The sequence below is a fragment of the Talpa europaea genome (assembly GCF_964194135.1).
Source record: "Talpa europaea genome assembly, chromosome: 5".
Taxonomy (NCBI): domain Eukaryota; kingdom Metazoa; phylum Chordata; class Mammalia; order Eulipotyphla; family Talpidae; genus Talpa; species Talpa europaea.
In genome coordinates, this window is record NC_140071.1 from 101,463,641 (window position 1) to 101,477,167 (window position 13,527).

Here is a 13,527-nt window from a genome sequence, read left to right on the forward strand (position 1 = left end):
CTCTGTAGCACAGGTTCAATTCCCGGCCTGCCAGGTAGGCAGGCCCACATGGCACAGCAGACCTCTCCTGTCTTGCCCACTGCTCCCCTCAGCAGTGTATTTCAGTCAGTCTGCCTGTTCTGCTCCCCACTCTGTCTCTGATGAATCCTCCCACCCCCACAACATCTGGCCTGTACCCTAGTTCTTGTATGTATAAATAAATAAATCTTAAAAAAAAAAGAAACATTCTGCTCTAATTTTAACTTTTACTTTTTACCTTATGTTTTATATTAAATATAATCTCTTTAGAACAGCAATCTTTTCTGAAGTTTTGCAAGGCCTAGGAAGAAAAGCTAAGGTTCTTAGTTGACTTACCTAAGATACTGAGGCCAAGCACAGCCAGCAGAAGGAAGGAGCTCTTAGCAGGCATATCTGTGCTTGATCTTGATCTTTGTCTGGGTAGTAGAATGGTATCAAGTCTTCTTTTATATACTTACTCTCTGTACACTGAGAACTTTTTGTGTTCTTATACTCTCCCCATTGACGAATGAACGGAACAACTCTTCAATTAGCATGTTTATCACTTACACATCAACAAGGAAGCTGGGTTTGTTTTTCAAGTTTTGTTTTCTTTAGTAGGTTCAGGGCAGGAGTAGATGAATTTATTGAACAGAGAAAATAAGCTATTACTTCCTGGTGTGGAGGGAGGCTGTGTAATTATGAAGTGTTCATGCCAGTTGCAGTTAATAGTGACTTACTGAATGGAGTCATAAGAAAGTCTATATACACATATCTTTTCAAAGGTCATTTTGTACAATGTGGGGAATTAACATGCTTTTCCTCAGCAAGTATTTACTTTTTGATTTTCATGCCTATTTGCATAATCCCACAAAGTCTTAACAAATTACACCAAACTCTATACTTATAGGGTAGGTAGCTACAAGGAAACTTAGGTTCCAACTAGAATAACAATTGTCCTCTTAAGAAAAGTGAATTAGTTTACTTGTGGTCTGAAGGCAGACATTTCAATGAACTTGAAGCTTCACTAACAGTGAACTATGAGCTTCAATTTCTTTTCCTTAAGCAGTTTTTAAAGTGACTTTATCCTATTCTTAACTTTTTTTTTTAATTTTTGCATTAAAATCTCAAACACCAAAGCATTTGTATTAGTTTCCCAGGGTAGCCATAACAAAGTACTGAGGACTGAGTGGCTTAAACAACAGAAATGTTTTGTCTCACAGTTCTGGAGATTGAAAGTCTAAAATCAAAGGGTTGGCAGGATTGTTTTTTTCTTAAGGTCTTGAGGAAAGATGTTCTAAACTTCTCTCTTTGACTTATAAACGGTCCTCTTCATTTTCACAAGGTTTTATCCAGTTTGCAAATCTGCCTCCAAATTTCCCCTTTTTATAAGGGCAATGCCATATTAGATTAGGGCCCACTATAATGATCTCACTTTAATTTGACTACCTCCATAAAAACCCTGCCTCCGAATGGGATACTAGGGATTTAAGATCCTAATATGAGTCTGGGGCATAGATGGGGGAGAGGCTCAATTTAACTCATAAGCTTATTTAGTTGAAGAATTGGTAATTACTGAAGAGTTGATAGACTCTGAAAGCAACTGTAGACTAAATAATATTTTTATTTATTTATTTATGTATTTAATTTTTTGTGGGACCCTCGTCGGTGGCCATGGATCAAACTGGCGCTGCAGAGGCTGCGGGCAGCCTCGCAACCCAGTGCTCAACAACTGCACCACCAGGAGAGGCCCTAAATAATATTTAAAAGTCTTTCCTTTTTCCAATTCTCATTAAGCATCTCCTAATTGTCAAGGTCTTTGATGGACACTAGGTATTTAAAGAAAAAAAAAACAGTTTCTGTTCTTGATAAGTTCACAGCCTGATTAAACCAGAAGTGACCTGTGTTAGAACAGATGTGTGGCCTGGAGGTAGCTAGGAAGCAGAGGAAGGAGGCCCTCAGAATGGAGGCAAGTTGAGAAGGTAAAAGGAAGTTCATCATACCAAAGGGCTGACAAACATTCAAGTCAGAGAAATATATAAAGAGGTAGAGCTTTGTGAATGGTTACTACTTTCTGGATGTTTGTGTTCCCCTCAAATTCACAAGTTGTAATCTTATTTCCCAATGCAATGGTGTTAGGAGGTGGGGTCCTTGGAGCAATTAGGTCTTTAGGGTATTGCCTTTGTGAATGGGTTTAGTGTCCTTATAAAATATACCCCATAGAGCTCCTTCGCCCCTTCCACTATGTGAGGATATAATTACTAGCCTGTGACCCAAAAAAAGTCCTTGCTGGGCTATGCTGGCAACCAGATTTTGGACTTACAACTTCCAGAACTGTAGAAAAAATTTCCGATAAGTCACCTAGCTCATGGTATTTTATTATAATAGCCCGAAAAAATATGACAAGAGTTTTGGCATTTTGTTTTGTTTTGTTTTCTATACCCCTATAACTTTTATTATTTATTTTTTTGCATTTCAGTTAGACTTTCTTCTTACTTTGAAATGTAATTAATTGTTTCCATGCCTCTTTCAGCCACTAGATTGATTTTTTTATAATAAATTTTATTTTTGTATTCCTCATTCAATTGAAACCCCCTTATTTTGACCCCAATCCCTCCCCTCCTGCCCCCTACCCCCCATAGAGTGTCTCTGGTTCATAGTTTTTGTTGATTTTGATTTTCACTTTCTTATAGTTATTCATTTTCCTGGTCCCTTATTTAAGTTTTCTAGATTCCTGCTATGAGTGAGACCATCCGGTATTTTTCTTTTTCTTTCTGGCTTATTTCGCTGAGCATGATCCCTTCCATAGTTTTGGCATTTTAAAGAAGGGGGGAGAGTAATTTCATTTTCAAAATAAGATAAATTTCGACTTGACAATATTGTATTGACTAATTAAATCTTGCCTTTAAACAAACCAAAAAACTGCATATAATTTAGAAGCATTATTTGAATCTTATTTTGTTTCTTTATCAAGTAGAGGTCATGGAATACTATGTTATCAACACATAAATATTATGATTATTATAAGAAAGTATACAAAGGTAAGGTAACCAAATACTAAATGATTCAAAATAATTTAGTCTCCTAAAACTTCAAAGACAGGTGTAGTGCATCATGATAATTATTAAGGAGTTTGTTTAAGAGATGATAAAAAAATTTGGGGATTTTCTTTATCAAATATAGGCCTCTACTTCTATACCTGCTAAAAGTATGCCCAATATTCAACAGAATATATTTATAGTTAGTTATAGATTATTTATAAAGATCAGATTATCAAGGTCTAAAGTTTTTTAGTTGAATTTTCATACAAGCTGAGACATCAATTCGTGGAAAAAATTCCACCTTTAACTTAATTTTCTGTTATGTAATCTTATGATTCATTCTTAAAAATACTTATTTACGGGCCTCTCTGGTGGCGCAAGGGATTAAGCACAGCACTATGAAGCAATATGCAGCCTCTGTAGCATGAGTTTGATCCCCAGCTAGCCAGAGAGAAACCCACATGGTGAAACAGACCTCTCCTGTTTCGCCCTCTGCTCCCCTCGGCAGTGTATTTCAGTTAGTCTGCCTGTTCTGCTCCCCACTCTGTCTCTGGTGAATTCTCTCACCCCCTGCGTCTCTGGCCTGTACCCCAGCTCTTGTATGCATAAATAAATAATCTTTTAAAAAATTAAAAAAAATACTTATTTACATTAACAAAGTTATAGCATAATTTAATAATAGTAATAATCTTTTATTATGTCAACATAACTCTATCAAACTTTCCAATATTATCTGGAAACTTTACAAGGGATGCTTCTCTTATAGATGAGGAAATTGAATATCACAGAAAGGTTAAATAATTATGAAAGATTGAAAATAGCTTCAAATTCCTAGCTACTCCTTATTTTAAGGAGAGGAATTTATTTCCCCAAAAAACCCCTGGCTCTGACCTTATGACTTTCTTTTGGCCAACAGGATATACAAAATATTATGGAAATTCCAGGTCAAGACTGCAAGAAATCTAGGTGCTTTCACTTTATCCTCTTGGAATGCTGCTGCCACCATTAGAAGAAACTGGAACTCATCTGCTGGAGACATGACACCCAGCCAGTGGCCTGCACTAACCACCAGAATTACAAGCAAGGATGTCCTGCTCAAGTTGCTAGATGACGTCAGTCACATGAGTGACCCCAGCAGAGACCAACAGAAGAACCAACCCAGACCATCTGCTGCATCACCTAGTCCATGTTGATGACCTCTGGGTCCTGAATCAGAGTCAAAAAAAGGGTAGTTGTCTCAAGTCATTATGTTTAGGGAGGCAATAGGAAGCTGATGAAGAGACTTAGCTAATCATACAAGACATTTTGTACTTCAATTCAGCCAAGGAAGAGAAAATCAGAGATTGATGTACTTCTATTTGGGTCATTTATGATTCTCTAATGTAAATCCAGCTAATCCAGTTTCTTGGTTTGAGTTGTCCTCATAGTTTCTCAGAACAAGAAAGCAAGCACTCAGAATAGTCTGTTGGGTGTGAAAAACTGAGCTGTACTTTCGTGATGACTAGTGTGGCTCTGGTGATGCAGTATCCTAGTAGTTTTCACTTTTTTCTCACTCTTGATTCTCTGGTATTATAATCCTATTAAAATAATAGTATATAAATCTTAGCCCTGGGATCTAATTTCAGGGAAGCCAAGTGACCAAGTTCAGGTTCCCCTGAAATCAGATTCTTGCACAAAGATGTATGTACAGTAATTTATCTTGAAGTTCATCATGAGTAGAACAAGTGAGGGAATAAGGAATATGGGGATAGGGAAGAGAAAAAAAGTAATAAAGTATAATATATGAACTATTACTATACATAACTAGGACTTAATCTTGTAAGGGAGCTTGTAAGAAATCTTGTAAAATGTTTTTCAAAATTGTGCCAAAACTCCCATTTCCATCCATGTTCTAGTAAAAGGAACTAGTCCTAGCCTCCTGCCATAAACAATTAGGAAATTCAACAAAATATATGAAAACAACTGTTTGTAGGGATTGAATAAGAGGCAACAAAGGACTGAGAAATGGAAACAAACAAGGTCAGGTCCATGACCTCCCACCTTTAAAAAAATGTATTTATTTATTTTAAAATTTATTTATTTATTTATACAAGCACTGGGGTACAGGCCAGAGGCACGGGAGGGTGAGAGAATTCACCAGAGACAGAGTGGGGAGCAGAACAGGCAGATGGACCGAAAACACTACTGAGGGGAGAAGTGGGCGAGACAGGAGAGGTCTGCCGTGTCATGTGGGTATCTCCCTGGCCAGCCCCGAATCGAACCCATGCTGCAGAGGCTGAGGACAGCTTCACAGAACTATGCTCAACCTGCTGTGCCACTGGGAGGACCAACCTCCCACCTTTTTTCACAGAAGTAATTCTGGGCCACTGTGCAGGAACAGAGATCCTAAGCACAGCTCACTGACCTTGCTGAATTGAGGAGGCACAGATTTGCAGTTAGGTATACTAACTAAGTGGAGTAGTATTGTAGAAAGGAAAGATCCATGCAGGAAAATAGAGTTCCAGAAATCTGCATCAAATTTTTATTAGGTTTCAGATCAATACTAAATCACATTGGCAAAGGGTAAAACTCCACAATGTCAGACAGAAATTCTGTAAGCTGAACAATTCTCAGACCTCATGTGGATTTGGAAGCTAATTTAGGTCTGACCTGTTAGAGTGGCGAGAAGTTGTGAACAATCAGGGATTTCAACAGAAACACAGAAGGAGCATGATTTAGTAATGACTTAGGGTTAAGCAAGCCCTAAGTTCTCTCTATACCAATCTGCAAAACTTAAAGCAAGCCTCAAAAAGATCAAGCTGATGCTCCAGTAACTTCACTGACTGCCAGAACAAAGACCAAGACTAAATGAAGAAAACAAAATCTTTACTCTCAACAACATAAGATTTAAAATTCCTGAAGCAAATAAAAATCACTGCAATGTCAGTGGGTAGAAAAACATGAGTCACAATTGGGAGAAAAATAAGTCAGTGGAAAACTCATAAATGTCAAAATGATGGAATATGTGGACAATGATTTAAAAATATTCCAACCTAAGGACTGGATAATAGAATGTTCACCAACCACTAACTCCTATCTCTCAAGGAGAGTTGCCCCTGAGGACATTAAGTCACAGACCATCCTGCCTGTGAACTGAGCAAACTCTCTCTGCAATGCCCAATCTCCATCATCAAATGTAGAAAGTCTTCAGGAAGGAAAGCAGAAGACAGGAGGTCCTGAGTTGGACAGTTGTCACACATGAGAATGTTACCATGGCAACTACAGAATTCATAGGTGAGTGGAGAGGATATAGATCTGGTGCTTCAACGGTGAAGAAAGACAAGACTTTTTCCCTTATCGTAGTATGAATAGTCAGTAAAAAAGAGAATAGCATCACCTGTTACTCTAAATTACCCCTGTCTGTCACTGCTGCCATCCCCCAGTGTCTCTCAAGTTACTTCTAAAAGTCCAGAGAGAATATCTAAGGAGGACTCACAGGAGATTCAATGATAGAGTAGTCAGCCATACTTCCTTCTCCTTGGCTCTAGCTCTTTGGTAGCATTGCTCAGGAAACCTCAGTCACCACTCACTATTGTTTCCTGCTGATGACCTCTCATAGTGCTGATGTATCATATAATGTTCTTTTCCTGCTTCCTTTACCTCATGACCACCAGCTCACACAAGCTTATGTCCCACTTCCTGCATAGCTCTCTTACTCGAAACTGCCTGTACTTGCAAAGTCTCAGGGCAATTTGGTGTGAAAACCACACTTGGTACCACTTGGTTCAGGACTGATACTAAGACAATGTCCATGGAGTTGACCAATGGCAGATTTCTGAAGCCACCATTAACACTTAATCTCTGCAACAATTTTAGAAAGTATATTCTGTTATTACCTCCACTCTATAGAATGGGAAATGAAATTGGGGGTAAAGAAACTTGTCCAAGAAAATAGTCAATAAGTGATAGAGGTAGTATTTACTCCCAATTCTTTAATACTTTCATCTTTAGCCACCATGTGAATGACTATATCTTCTTTCTCCATTTTATGCTCTGTGTTCTATATTGACAAAAGCTATGTGAACTCAAGGTAATGGTTGAGTATAAGGACTAATTTTTGATGTGAATACTTTATTAAATACTTAGAGTCCTATTTGCAGGTCCTCTCCCTTGGGATTAGGGAGTGGATGCTGGCATTTTTTGAGCTTATAGAATACCTTGCATTTATTTATTTCTGTATGGTTCACACATTTTCTTTCTTCTCATTTATAACTAATAACATTGGAAGATTCCATTATTTTTAACTTTTTAAGTACAAGAAGCAGCTCACAGTGGTTATATCTCTTGTCACTTAGAGCCCTTATTTACCTGACTCCTTTGGGCAAGACAGAACTTGACCCCAAGAATTCAGGCCTCTAGCCCTGCCTTCCTGTCTCTGCTGAAGCCTTTTACCCAAGGGATCAGGATTACCTGAGTGTGAGGTCAGCAGATAAGCACACACCCCACACATCCATAGTCATTCTTCTTTTGAAATTTGCGGTGTGGTTTCTTTTAGATGATGGGAATATTGCCTTCCTTGATGTACCAAGTCTGTTTCTATGTTGGAAATCTGAAATGCTGCTATCATCCAGTGGCAGTGTTGAATACCAGTTTCCAGAGGGTTTTCTCAGGCTAAACAATCTATCAATTTCCATAAAATTTGTACTAGGAAGAGAGAGAACTGATGCAAACAAATCTTAGAATATCCCATTTGATAAATTGGTATAAAGGAATGAGATAACACTTAAATTCAGTGAAATTTACTTATATATGAAAGCCGGAAAATTGAACCCAAATGTTAATTAGCTTGGGGTTTTTTTGTGTGTGATTTTTTTTTTTTTTTTTTTTTTTTGCACAGAACAGCTGGGGTGCAGACCAGAGGTTTCGGATGTGATATGTGTATGAGAGAATTCACCAGAGATAGAGATCTACTGAAATACACTGCTAATGGGAGCAGTGATTGAGACAGGAGAGGTCTACTGCATATGTGGGCTAGCTCCCTGGCAGGGGTTGTAACTCAGGCAGTAGTGGTGATAGTACTGAGACTTAATCCCTAGGCCATCAGGGAGGCCCATCAATAGATCTTTTTTAAGTGAAATATTGAGTTACTCACTTTTTCTACTTTTGATGTCCAAAAATGACTTTTGAAAAAGAAATCACTTTCCCCTAATTTTATTGTCCGTTTCATTAAATTGTTAATAGTTGTTTGAGAAAGCATTTAGCAAAAGCAATGAATTTAGAACCCTTATTAAGATATTTATAAGATCATGCCTTATGGGAGGTAAACTTGAATAAGAAAGTAACAAGGAGCTCCTTATAAAATAACAACTTCTATCAGTCACTCTCATGCAGAGGGGAAAGAGGGCAGGCTGCAGAATTTAGGGAAGCACATTCTGTGTAAGTAAGAGCCAAGGGGAGCAATAGCTATCACCAGATGAAATTAAGCACAACTTAAAGCTTGATGTACCTATGTAGCAAATTGGATGTAAAAAAGCAAATTAAGAAGCATTGTGTAAATCATCACATTATCAACTAAAGGTAGCTTTTTTCTGAAGAAAAATGAAACAAACATTCTTCATTTTAAAATACTTTATTTTCATGTTTGTTACAAAAGCATCAAGAAATAGTTCAATCTCTTTGTTCTAAAATAGAAACAACTCTAAGATATAGAAAAACAATTCATATTTTATATTAAACAAGGCATTATGCCTTACAAGAAAGACATAAAATGTCCAAAGGATATTGAGAACACGGTAGTTCCTAAAACTCCAATGTGAGAAATGTCTCCACATACTGTGAAATCATTTCAATAAATAACAACTGGTATCCTTTAAACAGTTACAAAAATATCCATGCATTCCCCTATTCTACTGATAATGAACTCACTTTCTTGGGTCCGTAGCCTCAGTCACAGCGGTGGGCATGCTGTGGATTCCTTGGGAATACTAGTTTAATGACTGGAGAACACTTGCAAACTCTTACCATCAGTTTAAAGAAGAATCAGGATGGAATTAATTTGGGTTTGACATAAAATAAGCAATAAAAATAATGGTACAATATTCAAGTTATATCCTTCATTATTTTACATGTAAGATATTAACAATCTTTGACAACAAACCAACCAATAAATAAATAAATAAACAACTTCTAAGAGATGATCCAACATAGTAAGCCCAATGCAAGTGGTCACAGGAGCCCATGATTCTTCTTTTCCTCTTTGATTCCTGTAAGGTCAGGACCTGCTGCTGTTAGAGCCACAGATCGATTTCATCCTTCCTCTTGTTAGTTGGGGTTTTGCCTATAAGAGAAGAAGACAGTCGTTAGTAGCTGCTCAGCAGAGCTAGCAGCATGGTGCTCCTTTCCTGCCCTCCAGGTTCCAAAATTTCCTGAACCTCTTTCCCTAGCCTGGCACCAAGTGGCTGCTGCCTAAGCTGTGTGGCAGAGACCTCTAAGCTCTTGAATGCTCTTATTTAGGAATGTGGATGGGATTTGTGGTCCCTACTGAATTATTGTCCACAAACAGCCAGAACCTGTTACTCTAGGACCATGTCACACAGGGTCTTGCTTAGCCTCCTGGCGACCCTGCAGTCACTACTATTGTGTCCCTGTTTTACAGTAAATCAAATAATTGTCCTTGAGTCACCTTGCTAATAGGTGGTGGAACCTATTAGCCTGTGCTTTTAAACAGGTGGATAGTTTTTTTTTTTTTTTTAAGATTTATTTATTTGTTTATACAAGCACTGGGTACAGTCAGAAGCGCAGGAGGGTGAGAGAATTCACCAGAGCCAGAGCAGGCAGAAGGACCGAAGTACACTGCTGAGGGGAGCAGTGGGCGCGGCAGGAGAGGTCTGGGCGCCATGTGGGATCCTCACCGGTGGCCAGAGATTGAACCGGCGTTGCAGAGGCTGTGGACAGCTGCGCAGCCCAGTGCTTAACCGCTGCGCCACCGGGGGAGGCCCTGAGTGGATATTTTTAAGCATAACTAACAACACCTATGAGAACTTTAATGAAGGCAGCTTTACCCACATTCATTTAAATGGGGATAAGGCCAGGAAGATGGGTGAAGGGCACTAGAAATATGCTGTCACCAGAGCAGATTAATAACCTTATTAGTGAATTCAGCTCTGAACTATAGTGATTTCCAGTCCTTCACTGAAGCCGAGTTTCCAGGGTACATTTGCAGGAGGCAGGTGCCAGTATTTGAGACCCTTGGTCTAGTCACCTGTGACTCAACCCAGAACTCACTTTTTGAGCATCTTTTCGATGATTTTCTTAACCATGGGGGCTGCAGGGTTGAGACAAACTTCCTGCCCATTCTTGAGAGTGGCTCTGCAGAGAGAAGGGGGAATCCGGTGAGGCAGGAGGTAGGGCTGGGGGGTATGGTGGGGGGGATACCCGGGCTTGCAAGGTGGTGACAAGCACAATGGCGGTAGCAGCACTTACAGGACTTCCGTTTGGTCGCAGTGGGGTCCTGGGGGCGTCACCTTCACACTCTGGATGTTCTTGAAGTGAATTCCATGCACGGTCTGCAGGCACTGGCAGCGCAGTTCACTGACCACGGGCTGCCCTGCGGGAAGAACAGGCTGGCTCAGCGGGGATGTCCCGATGGGCGCCCACCCACCCCTATCCTGTCCTAGGGACCCGGGAGCACCGGGCTTTACCTGCTGCGCGCCGGCAGGCGGCGACCAGAAGCAGGAGCAGCATCGCAGCCCGGAGGAGCCGGGGAGCGCGGGGTGTAGCTGGGGAGGCGGCGCGGGCCATGAGGTCGGCTTGGAGGATCTGGGCTGCGGTGCCTGGAGCAGAAGAGTTGATGTGGAGGATGCCTGTGGTGCTGACTGTGACTCCCTGAGATGAGCGAACCCCTTTTATCCATGGTCGGGGCGGGAGAGTTAGCAGCATCGGGCCGGGAAATTCCCAGACCTGCAAATCTCAGCCGGGTGGGGAAGGAAACGGGCCCTTCCCTCTGGTTGGAAGGGGGAGAGGTGACCCGCGGGTGCAGCCCCGCCTCCACTCCCGCGTAACTCCACAGCCTCTGGGATTTTCTCTGTCTTCACGAGTTCCCAACGTAGGAGTGAATAGGAGCCCCACTGGCACGCTGCCCGCGGCGAGTTGAGGAGACACTGGGCGCACGGTGACCTCAGTGCACAGGGCACGAGAAGGCAAAGCTCTGGAGGTGATCCAGGAGACCCCTGACAGGGGCGGGATGATGACTTGAGAATGGGAGTTAAGTCGTTGGTTATCAGAGCTGGGTGAGTTAGCCTAGCCACCCTCTTGTCTCTCTTTCAGTTTTGTATATTTCTTTCTTTAAAAAAAAAAATTAATTTATTTATGCATACAAGAACTGGGGTACAGGCCAGAGGTGGGGGGCTGAGAGGATTCACCAGAGACAGAGTGGGGAACAGAACAGGCAGACTGACAGAAATGCACTGCTGAGGGGAGCAGCAGGCGAGACAGGAGAGGTCTGCCAGGTCATGTGTGTAGCTTCCTGGCTGGGAATCCAACCTGCTCTGCAGAGGCTGCGCACAGCTTCAAAGCGCAGCGCTCAACCGCCTGGGCCATCAGGGAGTTTTGTATATTTCATATGACTGATATGCAGACTCTTAAAAATACACGGTCAACTCAGAATCCAGAGAACAGTGTTCAACCTGGTCCTGCCAAATCACACGGAATATCTTGGTTTGGTTTTCCAGTTGGTGAGAACAGGTCTGCCTGTTAAAACTTGACTCCCCTGTTAATTTCAGTGAAAGTTGAGGGTTGTCACAAGACTGACCTCTTCTGTTTTATCCTGTTGAACTTCCTTATTCTCTCTGAATTGTTGTAACTTCAAAAATTCCCAAGAGATCTCCTTTCATGTATAGGAGGGGCTCAGATTTGCTCTGTAAAATACTAGACTGACCGTCACTGAAGCTGTGCAGGGACTGGAGGGGAAGGCTCACAAGGTTCACTTCTGACAGACTCTAGACTCTAGAAAGTGAGCCCCTGCAGAGTAGCACCCTTACTCTGGATGTTCCTAAATCTGAAATTCCTAATCACATATAAAATTCAGTTCCATTTGCTGCAGGACCTTCAGTGTTCCTTGCCCTTTCTCTAGAAACATTGACATGGTTCTGTTTTCTGATCAGGAATTTCAGTCATTTAGCCTAATACCTTTATTGTGTTTTCACTAGAATTTTAGAGAAATTTGAGTAATTTGATTTTTGGTACAAACGGCTTAAGTGTGATCCTCCAGGTTGGATTCAGATCCATTGGAGACATTGGAATAAGATAGTGGGAGGACAGGCTGAGGTGAAAAAAAACGGCCTCTGGCCCAGGATGATATCTAGGGACAGAGCTCCAGGCAACCAGCTACAAGACTTCGGCATTTACTGCAGGCCTTTGAACAATCTGGGTTTGGACTGTATGCAAATCCAAAGGGCCTATAAGGAAGGCCACTATAAATGATACCTGTATTTTCACTAAAGGTTTGCTCAAGAGTCAACTGTAGTTCCCATATAACCTGCAAGTTGTTATTCATTTCTTTGCTACCCCAAAGTGGTTATAAAAAGTGAGTCAACATGTGTGAGAGCCAGCAGAGATTAAGGGTTTTGAAATGTTTGTTAAATAAAATGGAAATAGTTTTTTCAACATTGAAAAATAGAAACTCAGTCATCTGTGAATATTTCTATAAAAAAAATGGTAAGGAATGGTTCACTTTTGAATTTAAAAATTAAAAACTATTAATTTAAAGTTGAAAGTATTTCAGAAAGGAAACACTAGAGATGCATTTTCATATTTTTTTTCTTTTTACCATTTTAAGCTCTATCACTGATTTATTTTGTAGTTCTATTGCCAATCATTTTATCTATAAAAGAGGAAAATTAAAGATTCTCCATCTTATTAATCAGAAAGAGTTATAAAATAAATGACTGTCAAAAATACTCTTAAAGGGAGATCAAAATTTGTGACAGGCAGTGGGAAATGAGAAATAATTTAAAAGTTGTAAAGTATATGGCTAGCTCATGAATAATTAGGAATTTTTGTGGCTATACCTCTTGTTATCAATTGTGTTTTAGGACTTGATGGGAAAATGTCCCAGAAATATGAAAGTTATTCTTTAAAGCTTGAACAATATTTCATTTTGTTTTCTAATTGCCATTGTGATAGAGGCCCATTTTATCAAGTTTATAAAAATCAGAACGGCATAAAGAGATTATTTTTATCTCTTAACTTTTGTCTATGGAACAAACTTTAACAGGTGATTGAAAACATTTTTCTTCAACAAACAGTAGCTGTTTGTTGTTATAAACAAATTATAACTACTTAAAGGAGCTGGAAAATAATGAAATAAGCTGTTTCCTTTATTTAGTTGCAACAAACCATGGTCACTATTAAGCTTCTGTACCACCCCAACGTGCAGACACTTACTTTGTGTTAAATTCCAGATGTTTTTAGGAGCTTTACAAATATTGAATCATTCAATCTTCCAAACATG

General features: G+C 40.0%; 1 protein-coding gene across 1 annotated transcript; it reads right to left on the bottom strand.

Moving 5' to 3' along the window:
* Positions 1 to 10,173: 10,173 nt before the first annotated feature.
* Positions 10,174 to 10,817, bottom strand: LOC311171408 (growth-regulated protein homolog gamma-like; the record flags this gene model as incomplete). Its single annotated transcript, XM_084234242.1, has 3 exons — positions 10,174 to 10,385; positions 10,500 to 10,623; positions 10,718 to 10,817. 3 exons carry the CDS (start codon positions 10,815 to 10,817, stop codon positions 10,298 to 10,300), a joined length of 312 nt encoding a protein of 103 aa, XP_084090368.1. The 3' UTR covers positions 10,174 to 10,297.
* Between the last annotated feature and the right edge of the window lie 2,710 nt (positions 10,818 to 13,527).